The sequence below is a fragment of the Delphinus delphis genome, chromosome 2, assembly GCF_949987515.2.
Source record: "Delphinus delphis chromosome 2, mDelDel1.2, whole genome shotgun sequence".
NCBI classification, from domain to species: Eukaryota; Metazoa; Chordata; class Mammalia; order Artiodactyla; family Delphinidae; genus Delphinus; species Delphinus delphis.
The window spans coordinates 165,015,414-165,029,258 of record NC_082684.1 but is presented as its reverse complement, the minus strand read 5'-3'; the positions used below and the strand labels follow the sequence as shown (position 1 = coordinate 165,029,258).

The 13,845-nt window shown below is 37.8% G+C and overlaps 1 protein-coding gene across 1 annotated transcript in view; it reads left to right on the top strand.

Annotated features, from left to right (window-relative positions):
* The window catches only part of LOC132419011 (uncharacterized), a 148,410-nt gene extending 139,221 nt beyond the window's left edge, over nt 1-9,189 (top strand). Inside the window, exon 5 of the mRNA XM_060003128.1 lies at nt 9,118-9,189. Within this exon, the coding sequence (XP_059859111.1) occupies nt 9,118-9,122 (5 nt within the window). The 3' untranslated portion in view covers nt 9,123-9,189. The remainder of the gene's footprint in view (nt 1-9,117) is intronic.
* Nucleotides 9,190-13,845: the final 4,656 nt, after the last annotated feature.

Genomic DNA, 13,845 nt, shown 5'->3' with positions numbered 1-13,845 from the left:
AAAAAAAAAGCAACACCTACACACGCCTCACCCTACCACGCTCCCTGCCAACTCCTCCTCGTGGGCTCCAGATCCCACCCCTTTCTTGTTCTCAAGGACGGGCTCCTACCATTCCCCCAACTCTTCTAGACTTTTCCTGCCAGCATCCAAACATGCTGTAATCTGTCCTATGAAAAAATAAAATCAAAACACCTCAAATGACCCCATAACACCTTTCAAATTCCCCTCTCATTTCTCTGCTCCCCTTCAAAGCAAAATATTTTGAAGGCAGTGATTATAATCACTAGTGTTTCCACAGTCTCTCCTCAACACACTCTATGCAGTTTCCATCCACACCACTCCACCCAGACTGCTCTTGTCAAGGTCTCCCAGGGCCTTTGTGTTGCCAAGTCCAGCATCACGTCTCTGTCTTCATCTTACTCACCCAGTACTGGACCCAGCGAACTACTGCTGCTTCCCTCTGCCCTTTGGCAGTCTGAGAAGACAATATTAGAGCTTCTATTTTCACTTATTTTTTTTTTCCTCTAAAACAAGTAAGGAAGAAATTAATCTTTACTAATAGGTAAAACCCATTTTTATACTGGTGCCCTCACTTGGTTGCCATAGCAGACAAATAAATGTCACATGTGCCACACAGGGTGTGCTGAGGGATGCTCCACAATCAGAGGTATGCTGTAGTTTATTTGTGCACAGTTGTGTCGGCTTATGGATTACATTATCTTTAAAAAAAAAAAAAGCTTTATTGTGGTGAAGCATACATATTGGAATGGCCAAAAAGTTCGTTCGGGCTTCTGGTAGCAGCTGACAGAAAACCCGAACGAACTTTTTGGCCAACCTGGTATCATGAAACTGACCATTTCAGCCATTTTAAAATGCACCATGTAGGTGGCATTAGAAGTACATTCACATTGTTGTGCTACTGGGACTTCCCTGGTGGTCCAGTGGTTAAGACTGTGCCTCCATTGCGGGGGGCACATGATCGATCCCTGGTCAGGGAACTAAGATCCCGCATGCCGCGTGGTGTGGCCAAAAATAAATAAATGTAAATAAATCCCATTGCTGTGCTACCATCACCCCCATCCAGCTTCAGAACTTTTTCGTCTTCCCCCACTGTACCCATTAAGCAATAACTCTCCTTGTCCCCCTCCCCGCAGCCCTGGGAAACCATCATTCTAATTTCTGTCTTTCTGAATTTGACTACTCTAGGTACCTCAGAAGCAGAATCATACGTTATCTGTACTTTTGTGACTGACTTCTTTCCCTTAACATAATGCCTTCATAATGGATAAGCTTCACCCGTATTGCAGTATTTATCAGAATTTCAATCCCTTTTAAGGCTGACTGATATTCCATTTCGTTATATGCACATAGCACGTTTTGTTTATCCCCTCATCTGTCAATGAATATTTGGTTTTTTCTCCGGCTTTTGGGTACAGTGAATCATGCTGCAGTGAACATGGGTATACGAATATCCATTTGAGTCCCTGCTTTCAGTTCTTTGTGGTATATACCCAGAAGTGGAATTTCTGGGTCATATGGTGATTCTAGCTTGAATTTTTTGAAGAAGCACCATACTGTTTCCCACAGCAGCTGCACCATTTTACTGTCCCATTAGCAATGCACAAGGGTTCCAGTGTCTTCACATCCTCACAGACAGTTATTTTCTGTTTTGTTTTATTTTGTTGGTAATAGCCATTGTAATGGGTGTGAAGGGGTATCTCACTGAGGTTTTGATTTGCATTTCCCTAATTACTATTGATATCGAGCATCTTTTCACGTACTTGTTGGCCATCTGTATATCTTTTGGGAGAAATGTCTATTCAAATCTTCTCCTCATTTTGAGGGGTTGTTTTTTGTTTTTAAGCTGTAAGAGTTCTTTATATATTCTGGTTATTAATCCCTTATCAGATGTATGATTTTTTTCCCAGAAAATATATATCAGGTATATATTTTCTCCCAAAATGTGGATTGCCTTTTCACTCTGTTAATAGCATCCTTTGATACACAAAAGTTTTTAAGTTTTGATGAAATCTAATTTAACTGGTTTTCCCTTTTTGCCTGTACTTTTTGCGCCATATCCAAGAAATCATTGCCAAATCCACTGTCATGAAGATTTTCCCCTATGTTTTCTTCTAGGAGTTTTATGGTTTCAGATATTATGTTTAGGTCTTTAATCCATTTTGAATTAATGGGTTTTTTTGGTTTTTTTTTTCACGGTATGTGGGCCTCTCACTGTTGTGGCCTCTCCCGTTGCGGAGCACAGGCTCTGGACGCGCAGGCTCAGCGGCCATGGCTCACGGGCCCAGCCGCTCCACGGCATGTGGGATCCTCCCAGACCAGGGCACGAACCCGCATCCCCTGCATCAGCAGGCAGACTCTTAACCGCTGCGCCACCAGGGAAGCCCAGAATTAAGGTTTTATATGTTGTAAGATAAGGGTCCAACTTCTTTCTTTTTTTTAAATCGATGGTTGTTTAGCAGTTAGTTGTGATTTGGGGTGTGCTCATGAGAGGAGGTGAGCTTCGAGTCCCTCTACCTGCCATCTTGTCTTTCCTGCATTTCCCAACTCTCTTTTGCATGTGGATATTCAGTTTTTGCAACCCTATTTGTGAAAAGACTGTCCTTTGGTCTAGTCATCCTTGTCAAAAATCATTTGACCATATATGTGAAGGTCCATTTCTGGTCTCTGTATTCTACTCTATTCATCTATATGTCTGTCTTTATGCCAGTACCACACTGATTTAATTGCTGTAACTTTGTAGTAAGTTTTGAAATCAGGAAACATGAGATCTCTAACTTTGTTCTTCTTTTTCAAGATTGTTTTGGCTATTTGGAGTCCCTTGAGATTGCATATGAATTTTAGGATGGATTTGTCTATTTCTGCAAGAAAAAAGTCATTGGGATTTTGATAGGGATTGCATTGAATCTGTAGAGCAATGCAGTACTTTAGGTAGTATTGACATCTTAACAATATTAAATTTTTCAATTCATGAAGACAGGATGTCTTTCCATTTATTAGTGTCTTTCATTTCTTTCAGCAATGTTTTGTTTTTTTCAGTGTATCTTTCACCTGCTTGGTTAAGCTTAATCCTAAATATTTTTTCTTTTTGATGCTATTGAAAGTGGAATTGTTTTCTAAATTTCCTTTTCAGATGGTTAGGTGTATAAAAACACAACTGATTTTTGTGTGATGGTTTAAAATCCTGTGACTTTCCTGAATTCATCTATTAGTTCTACCAGGTTTTTGTTGTTGTTGTTTTGTTGTAGATTCTCAGGTTTGCACGTATCTTTGATACTTCCTCTTCTCTCTTGCTCTCTCATTCCTCTACATGCAAATAGCCACCAATTCAGTTCAGTTTGTTTTGATTTCACAGTGTTTCTAATCTTTGACACTTTCTTTAGTATCATTATAATCCAGTGTGATTGAATGAATATTTCTATCCATGATATCTAGGGCAATGTGTGAAGAAATTAGTTTATAAAATAGTCCTTTTATCTCTCTCTCCCACTCAAATCGCTAGGAGTTCCATATAACAGTAGAGGCTCCAGCCTTCTCTCCCATCGTCTCAGAAGCAACACCGAGGCTATGGGCTCAGGAAGACCTAAGGTGGAAGCAGACATGCAGCTTACTAGCTGTGTGACCATAGGCATGTAATGTAGACCCTCCCTGGAAACTGGTGATGATAATAATAATAACTACCTCAAAGGGTTGTTGGGAGGTATAAACCCATTTGGGCTGCTGTAACAAAATACTGCAGATTGAGTGGCTTCCAAACAACAGGAATATATTGCTCACAGTTCTGGAGGCTGGGAAGTCCAAGATGAAGGCACCAGCGTGGTCACATTCTGGTGAGAACACTCCTCCTGGTTCATAGCTGATACCTCCTTTCTGCGTCTTCACGTGGTAGAAGAGACTAAAGATCTCTTTTTTAAGAGCACTAACCCATTCATAAGGACTCCATCCTCAAGACTTAATCACCTCCCAAAGCGCCCCCCCCAACACTATCACACTGGGCATTATTATTCCAACGTGTGAATTTGCAGGGGTGGGAGGGAGAGGGACACAGACATTCAGACCATAGCAGGAGGCTTAAACAGGATGATGAGCATAAAGCACTTCGTAAAACACCCCCTTTGTCCGACTCCCTTTCTCCAAAGACACAGATGGGATTGATCTCCTGAACCCTCTTGTCTTTATTACTCCTTTGGCACTTACCATCTACTGCCTTGTACTATTATCTTTTTATGTGTATCTGTGTTATCTTCCCCACAAAATATATAAATTCTCCAGAGGCTGAGAGTTTGTCTTTTTTTCTTTTTCCCTTCTTTTGTGCTTGTGGCATATTGTAATACAATACCTTATACATGGTAAATGCTCAGTCAATATTTGCTTTTCAATTGTTTGACATAATGAAATCCTTTATTGCCTGGTTTCCAAAGTCTTCAGAATTGATGTTTCATTTATTTCAAGTAGTTTTTTCCCCCATTTTGATTTTAAAACATCTGACAACACTTAAAAATAGCTAACAAGAAAGTAATGAAGACATCACCACTTCCTGGAAGACCATTTGAATGTATTTCAACCTATGTCTCTATCAAAAGTGGAAAAAACAAAGACAGACCAGGGTTGCCAGATAACATACCCAGTTAAATTTGAATGTCAGATAAACAACAATTAATTTTTGTTAGTATAAGTATGTCCCATGTGATATTTGTTGTTTATCTGACATTCAAATTTAATTAGGTGTCCTGTATTTTTGTTTATTAAATACGACAACCCTACCACAAAGGCTTTAAGTTTAAAAAAAAAATTGTGAGCAAGCATTATTCTCTGTTGAAATGAGACTATTCTTATGTGCTTAAAATGTTCTTGTGTCAAAAGAATACAGCTTGAGACATCATTATGAAACAAGCTTTAACCACAACTATGACCTTACATGGAAAAGGCATGTGATGAAAAAGCTAATGAAAGATAACATTAACTGAAATATCAACACACATTGCTTTGGAATATAAATGAAAACAGTTATGTTTCCGTAAAATGCAATCCTGTACTAAATGAAAGAATTGGTTGGGCTTTAAAACCTTTTATAGTGAGTGTGTAAAATGATCATATTTGCATATCTAAGTCTTCTCAGAAATACTATTGCTCTGCATGTTGAAGACATGACTTAGAACTTACAGGACAAATCTTGAGAAAAATTAGAATTATCTGTGGCATGTCCTATTGCCACTCGGGAGAATATAAGTATAAATTGTACCTGTCAGCTTTATTTATTCAAGATGTCAGTGAGAACTTCTATGTGACTGAAGAACTTTTGGACCTAGTCTTCATTTTGGCACCACATTAGAATCTGATTTGTTTTTAAAAGTCATGACTAGTTTAATATATACTAATCAAAATGACTAAGAATACCTACAGTGTCCCTGGGGAGTCAGTGTTACTTCAGACTTGTTACCCAACCACATAGTGCAACCAATGATTTGTATCAATGCAGCATGTAGGTCAATTCATCACATCCTCTACCATGAACCACATAGTTCTACTAGGTAAAACATGGAACTTGTCATGCACGTAGCAGATTACCTTGAGAGCTGGCTATTCTCCTATGGCTTGAACTCGGGCAATTCTCCAGTTTACTTGATTGTTTTAGAAGTCTGATGCATAATACAATAGATTATTACCCTCGGAGAAAGAAAGGTGTTTTTCTTTTTCAATTCAACAATATTTATTGAAAGCCTAATATGGGCTAGGCACCATGTGGAGGAATGAGCAAGAGAGACATAGTCCTGCTCTCATTGAGCTTGCATTCTAGTGAGTGGAATCACACAATAAACAAATAATGAATGAACAAGGAAGATAACTGAGAATGGTAAATGCTAGGCAGCGGATTGAATAGGGGCGTGATGTGAAAGAGAGCATCTGGGTGCCCTTTTAGGTTCGGGGATTAAGATAAGCCTACCAGAGGTGGTAGAATTTCAATGCAGGTCCAACGGAGGGAAGACGCCAGTCAGACAAAGATCTGGAAGCGTATTGGAGCAGAAGGAGGGTGAAGTCCCTAAAACGGGATGAGCCTGGTGTGCTCTGAAGGAGAACCAGTGTGCTGAGAGAGAGGATGGTACAAGGTGAGGCTGCAGGTAGACAGAGGCCAGATTATGGAGGATTTAAAAGAACGGGGATTTATTCTAAGTGTGATGGGAAGCCATGGGATTTTTCAATTAAAAAAATTAAATAAACACACAATATAATCCTTCAAAGTAAAGGTAGTGTTTTAACAATGAGGAAAAAGTAAATGCTTTGAAAGAAAATTAAGCAATGGAGAAAAATATTTTTAAAGTTAACCTTAAAATTGACCTAATCATTGTATCATGAAGTATTGATTAAACCAAGATTTTCTCCAAAAATGAAGAATATTATCACCATCTATTTTTATTGAGAGAAAGCTGGTTTAAAATGATGTGTTAATTTAGAAATCTGGTTGAACGTTTTGTGATAAATTAAAGGTCCAATTTTAATATCAATTTATATAGATGCTTAGTTTGAATGGGTGTCATAGGTGAGAAAGATTCCTCACAAAGAGACATAGATCTAAATGCAAGAAGTGTATGCTTGGCTCTGCTACTAAGTCATAGGCTCTTTTTGCATTTCCATTCAGCAATTGTGCAAAGGTTTTGCTAAAATTTAGCTTAGTAATTTTCCATCCTCCCTTATGTCAAATAATTATTCTTGAAAACGAACTGAAAATGAAGGGTTTTTATATTCTTAACAAAGGGACTTTAAATCCACTGAAAAGCTACATTTGGAAGATTTAAAACAAGTTCTTAAGAGTCCAGGTAGGAGAATTTTTATTAGTGACACATATCATTTTTGGCAAAAGAAAAAAATCATATTCACCTAATGATGAATTTCCAAACACCCATTTCCCTACTTTCTCTATAGTATGAGATTCTTTCTCAGTCATTTTTAGAATATTGTCTTTACCTTTAAGAGATTCTATGTGGTTTAAAGCTTTTTAGAAAATCGTAGATAGCGTGCTACTGACAACCATTTGCCATTACCAAAAGGAGCTCAGAAAACTTGGCCCAAGGCAAGGAGCTTTCTGGGTGCACCTGTAGGAGGCTGGCGGAAGCAGCGTGGGAATGGTCACTGGCCCGAGGTTAGTTTACACATGAGGCAGAGCGGACTTGAACAGATGCACCAAGTTATCTAACACAGGCTGTCAAGGTTCAGAATGGAAAGGTTAGCCTTCTCCGGCCTGCTGCCAGTGGCTGGGCAACAGCTTGAGGACACACTAGAAAGAAGGATTCCGTCAATTCACACTACAACAAATAGAAAAAAAAGCAAATTGACAACAGAAAAAAACCCGCCCTTTGTCTCTCCGTTTCCCTTTATCACTAATGTGTAAGTGGTGGGTCATAGAATGTTCTTTAGTGTGTGCCTCTAAATAACCCTTAATGCTGACCTTTTGCAACTTCTCTTTCTCCTTAAGTTTGTAGTCCATATTTGTTTCAACATGATTTCATCTGGACAAAAATGTTCTGTAGGTGAACATACATACGGTGGTATCTGGCCCAATTCTGCACCCCCTGGAGACAGCCCTGGTGCCAGGGGGAGGGAGAGGAGGAGGGGCGGTGGCGGCATGGGGGGCTGTGGCTGACAATGGAGATGCTGACCAGGCCCCGGGGAGCAGTAGAAGGAAAGAACAGTAGCAGAAGTTACCAGATCACTGTGTGTCCATTCTACTTCAGGCCTGATTTGAAATAGCGGTATCCTTATAATCGATTCAGGGAAATGCGGTTTCAGCAGCTACTTAGAAGCAGGAAGAGGGGAAAGAAAATAAGCCAAGGAATAAAATGTGGTTGTTTGCCTACACCACAGATACCTTGATTTAAAAACTCTCAGTTTCACTTCCGTTACTGGAACATTCATCAACGTACAAGTCAGAAATAATCAAATCTCCTGAAACTTCAGGATACGGGACTTAACACGTGTTAGACCAAATTTTTCACCTCTGAACAGTAATTTACTATACAGATAATTCTGTTTATTGTCTATTCATGACTCTGGTACTTTCTTAGTAAATTCAACGATATCCAGGTCTCAAAAGAGGTAACTGGTGAATTGATGTGCTTATCAGTTATTTATATCATTTCTCAATTATAAAATTAACAAATGACAAAGCATTAATTGAGTCAATGAACCCAATTTTAGAAGGAGGTGAAGACCTGAGTACATCACTTAATCACATTAAGTTAACAAAAAAGCAGAGCTGAAGTACATGCTTAGGAAACCATTTGTCAAAAAATACCATGAGCTAAAAGCCATTTAAAGACCAGCATAGACAAAGGCTAAATTAATATTTCAAAAGTTCAAATTATGTTTTTCCTCCTCTTGTGCAAACATACAAAAGGAAAGGGAAAAGGGAGGTGGAAAATTTCTTTTTAAGCATCTAAAATGATAGTGAATGAAAGGGCACCTGGTTAATGGTAACTTGTACTATTTTATAAACACGATTCTTCCTTAAATTTAAAGGTTTCGGTTAGGATCTGTATCTCTTAATTTGAAGCTATTGAAATTCTAACAACAAAAACTGTGTTCACACGAGGTAACTCCTTTAGAATGTCAAAAATAATCTTTGCCTGTAAAAATGTTCTTTGCCCCCTGGTGGTGAAAATATTATTATTTAATTTTTTAAAAGTTAAAAGACTTCCATTATGGAGTCTTGGCACTAAAAATCCTTCCATGGTTGCAAAAAATAAGAGAGGATTATATATTGAAGTGGGAGAAATGAAGCTAGGCCATAGGTGTGGTAAAGGAATTTAAATTTCTCCTATCTTACCATTTAGAATTGTTGATTGCTAATTCAGTATTATTTCAAAACGCCACCTCCTTTTAATAAATTTAATAGTAAGCATTTATGAGGCATGGAATTTCTATGCATAATCTAATGCCTTAGCTGTGCGGCGTGTTGACCGAGGTGATCAGCAACTTTGCACTGTTTCCTTTGTGTTTCAGTTTGGCATCACAAACAACATTAGAGCTCAAGGGCACAATGCCAAAGCCAGCCTGTTGAGCCTGGAAGAATATGAAGAGGCCTGTTCAAATTTTCTTTTGCAGACTAATTGGAGCTTTTGTGTATGAGGGAAGTACAACGATTGCTGTACTCAGTCTGAATGGAGGAGTCGGGAGAGACTATCCTTGTTGGTTGGTTAAAGGTAAAAGGGGAAAAGCTAATTTTCAAATTTAAAAAGTCAGTGAGTTGATGGAAACCTTTGAAAAATGAGGGATAATCTTGGGATTGTGTAAGATGTTAGGAGAAAGAAATTTTTACATGGATTCTACTGAGGCACGTTAAAGTCTATGTAAAGCAGAAGACATTATCTGAAAAGACAGAGCTACTTCAGGGTAAGACAATCACCAATGAGTCTTTAATGACTTAATGGTGAATGTATTTTCCTTTCCTCTTGTTCATGTGTGTCACGTGCTTTTAATTAGGTATTTATTAAAGCCGAATTTGGCAGGAAAATCATGAATAATATGTTTTATGGAGTTGGAACAAAAAAAAGTAAACTGACTTTGAGAACCAGTCATTATTTTGTAAAGGTGGTCTTGTCTGCCACCATCTTGGGCAGACAAGTGATTGGACAAATTTCCGGTGAAGTGGGCATTTGCAGCCTAAGTTTAATAACAAATGACTTTAAACACAAAATCTAAACATTTAAGAATAGATAAGCTTTATTTATGGAGCCCTTAATACAAAGTAGATAGAGACCTTCCATAACATAATGGTAACATTTAAATAGCAATTACTATATACCAGGCTCTAATTATCTCACTTAGCTCCTACAACAATTTTGGTAGTATTTTATGGTCTTGGTAGTATTATTATCCAAATTTTATAGATGAGGTAACTGAAACACAGGGATCACCCAGCTAGTAAGTAATAGAGCCAGAATTCATACTGAATCATCTGGCTCTAGAATCTGTATTCTTTTGCACTATGAGATTAATTGAGTAAACAGTACATTATCCAGAGAAGTAAAAGCCATAGTGTCAACATGATAGAAGTGTATTTATTATTTATAACATGAAGAACATCTGCATTTATTTATGAGGCCCTTTAAAAGATTAAAATTCAGTACTGCAATAAAAAAGGGATTATTTTTCAAGAAGGTGCTTCCCCAAAACAATATTTTTCTAACCTTTGTCAACTCAATGTTTGTGAATGATGTTTGCATAAATAAATTACAAGATAATGTTCCATTAGAGAACAATGATATCTTAGAACTTTAAGTCCATATATTTGAGAAACAGCCAAAAAGGGGCAAAAGAGAAAATTTCAGAATAATATTCCATTGTATGGATATACCACATTTTGTTTATTCATTCATCAGTTGGTAGGCATTTAGGTTGTTTCCAACTCTGGTTAGTATGAATAATGTTGCTATGATCACTTGTATACAAGTTTTATGTTTTTACTTTTCTTGTGTATATACCTAAGAGTGGAATTCCTGGGTCATATAGTAACTCTATCTTTCGTTTTGTTTTATTGTTTTTTTTTGTTTTTTTATCTTTCGTTTTTTGAGGAACTGCCAGACGGTTTTCCCAAGGCGCTGCATCATTTCACATTCCCACCAGCAATAAATGAGGGTTCCACTTTCTCCACATCTTTACTAACCTCTTTTTTGTCTGTCTTTTAAATTACTGCCATTGGAACGGGTGTAAAGTGGTATCTCTCCGTAGTTTTGATTTACATTTTCCTAATGACTAATGATGTTGAGAAGCTTTCATATACTTATTGGCCTTTTGTATATATCTTCTTTGGAGAAATCCATTGCCCATTCCAAAAAAATGTTGAGTTGCAAGAATTCTTTACATATTCTAGATGTAAGTCTCTTATCAAGTATATGATTTCCAAATATTTTTCTCCTGTTATCTTGGTTGTGTTTTCACTTTCTTGATGGTATTGTTTGTGACACAAAAGTTTTAAATTTCTGTGTAGTTCAATTTATTTATTTTTTCCCTCTGTCACATGCTTTTGGTGTCATATCTAAGGGACCACTGGCTAACCCAAGGCCACTAAAATTTACTCTTATTTTTTTAAATAAGAGTTTTATAGTTTTAGCTTTTACCTTTAGGTCTATCACCTATTTTGAGTTAATTTTTTTTGCATCTTTGGTTTCATGTCTTTCATTGGTTTTGTAAAATTCTTGGCCATTGTTTCTATAATTATTGCTTCTGCTTCATTCTCTCTCTCTCCTCTTTTTCTAGGACCCCAGTTATATATGTGCTAGATTTATTCACTGTGTCCCACATGCATTTTTTTAAACATCTTTATTGGAGTATAATTGCTTTACAGTGGTGTGTTAGTTTCTGCTTTATAACAAAGTGAATCAGCTATACGTATACATATATCCCCATATCTCCTCCCTCTTGCGTCTCCCTCCCACCCCCCCATCTCACCCCTCTAGGTGGTCACAAAGCACCGAGCTGATCTCCCTGTGCTACCACATGCATTTAAAGCTCTGTTCTCTTACCATTCTTTTTTCTCTCTGCTTCAGTTTGGGTATTTTTTCTTGACCTATCCTCAAATTTACTAATCCTCTCTTCTGCTGTGTCCAGTCTGCTGTTAAACTCATCCACTGAGTTCTTGATTTCAGATATTACATTTTTAAATTTGAAATTTTCCATTGATTCAATTCTCTGTTGAAATTCTGCATCTTCTAATCCATTTTGTCCACTTTTTCTTTTCTTTCATTTTATAAACTATTACTCTACTTTATAATAGTTATTTTAAAGTTCTTGTCTGGACTCCAATAGCTGGCTTATCTGTGGGTCTTCTGTTATCTATTTTTTTCTCTTGATTATTGGTAAAATTTTCCTGTTTTTCTCACATCTCATAATTTTTTTTATTATGTACCAGAGTTTTATATTAAAAACAATAGACAATAGGATTGATGTTATTTTCCCCTATAGATGAAAATAGACAAATAGGGTGAGGATCAGGGATTGAGCTGGGTAGGGATTGGGTTGGAGTTTTAGTAAGATTCATTCAACTTCTGGTTTCTCTGTTTCTTAGGTGTGATTCCTCTGGGCTTTTGATAGAGAGCCTGCAAGGTTTCTATCTCCTCAACCCAGCAGATTCACTTCTGCTTTTCAGAGGTTTTAAACTTAAATCTTTATCCTCCTATTCATATAACTTCAGAAATATTGCAAATGTCTTGAGGGAGAAGACTGCCTGTGTATTTAAGCAGGCTCCTCTTTTTCGGTAGAGTTCATTTTGTATGCACTGGTAGAATGTGGGGAGATTTTACTCTTCCTATCCTTCAGTCTTTCGGCCTCCTGCATGACCCCAGAATTCAGCAAATATTCTGTGGGAAAGCTGGCTGTAAGTCTGGGCCTCCTCTCTACATTTCCAATCCATTACACAACTCACAAGACTGTTAAACATTTCACTGGCTTCTCTCTTCCTGTGTACATTGCCTCTGCCCAGGCTAAGCGTCATCAGTCCATGCCCAGAATCATTAAATGTCACCAGATAAAGAAAACAGCTGTTCATTGTGAGCTCACTTAGTCCTGGCTTCAGCAAAAGAAGATTTATTCAACTGCATTGTCCTCTGGGGGATGAGACTGAACACGTGAAGATGCCAAATTAGAAGTCTAAATGTAAATAGCACTGTGGTCTTTGCAGAGACCTAGACCAGAACAAGCAAGGACATCACTTCAGAGTGGACTAGTGTTATTGGAACTGGTAGGAAGAAGCCTCCAGAGCAATACCTTATAGCAGTGAGAAGCAATAGCAGTGCTGTATTGAATAGATTTCAGTTCTGCTTTTCAGCTTGACCTTGGGAAGAGAACTATTCCCTTTAGATGGAGGAAGTCCTTGGGGTTCTTGGACAACATAAGAATAGAGCTCAAGAGGGAAATACCAGATCACTAAAATATCAGTGGCAATATGGCACCAGTTTCAAATGTTATACTGCACTTAATTTAATGGTCAAATTAGGAGAAAGGATGAATGTTGGGATATCATGTAAAAGTAGTTCTTAAGATTATTGCTCTCATTTTATTTTGATGTTTTAATCATTGAATAAACAGTAAGCTAACGTAGATGTGGTAAAAATGCCTCTCACTTTAAGAAAACTGATATATCAAAAAATCAAACTAAAAAACTATAGGGGGAGGCATGGAGGTGGGGAGGTGTTCACAGGATTCCATTCAACTAACTGAATGCTAGCATGTGCTATGCATTGTGCTTGGAACTGGGAATACACAGAAAAGGTGATACCCTTTGCTATGGACTGAATGTTTGTGTCCTCCCCAAATTCATATTTTGAAGCCCTCATTCCCAATGTGATGGTGTTTGGAGGTGCAGCCTTTGGGAGATAATTAGGTTTAAATGAGTTCATGATGGTGGAGCCCACCTTGTGGGATTAGTGCCCTTGTAAGAGGAAATGCTAGCTCTCTCTCCCCCTCCCCCACACTCCCACCATGTGAAGGTACAGCAAGAAAGCAGCCCTCTGCAACCTGGAAGAGGGCTCTCACCAGAACTCGACCATGCTGACCTTTCCCCATTACAGACTTCCCAGCCTCCAGAATTGTGAGAAATAAATGTCTGTTGTTTAAGCCACCCAGTCTATGGTATTTTGTTACAGCAGCCCTTGCTGACTGAGACATCCCTGCTCTTGTATCTTTGAAAGTTAAGCCTCATGATGAATTTAAAATGGGATTAATTCAAGCATATATATTATTTTTAAGCAAGATATACTTGCATTCATTTAACTATTTTAAAAAATATATATATTTTTAACTCTGCAGTAATGGAATGATTTCTTCAGTAAGATT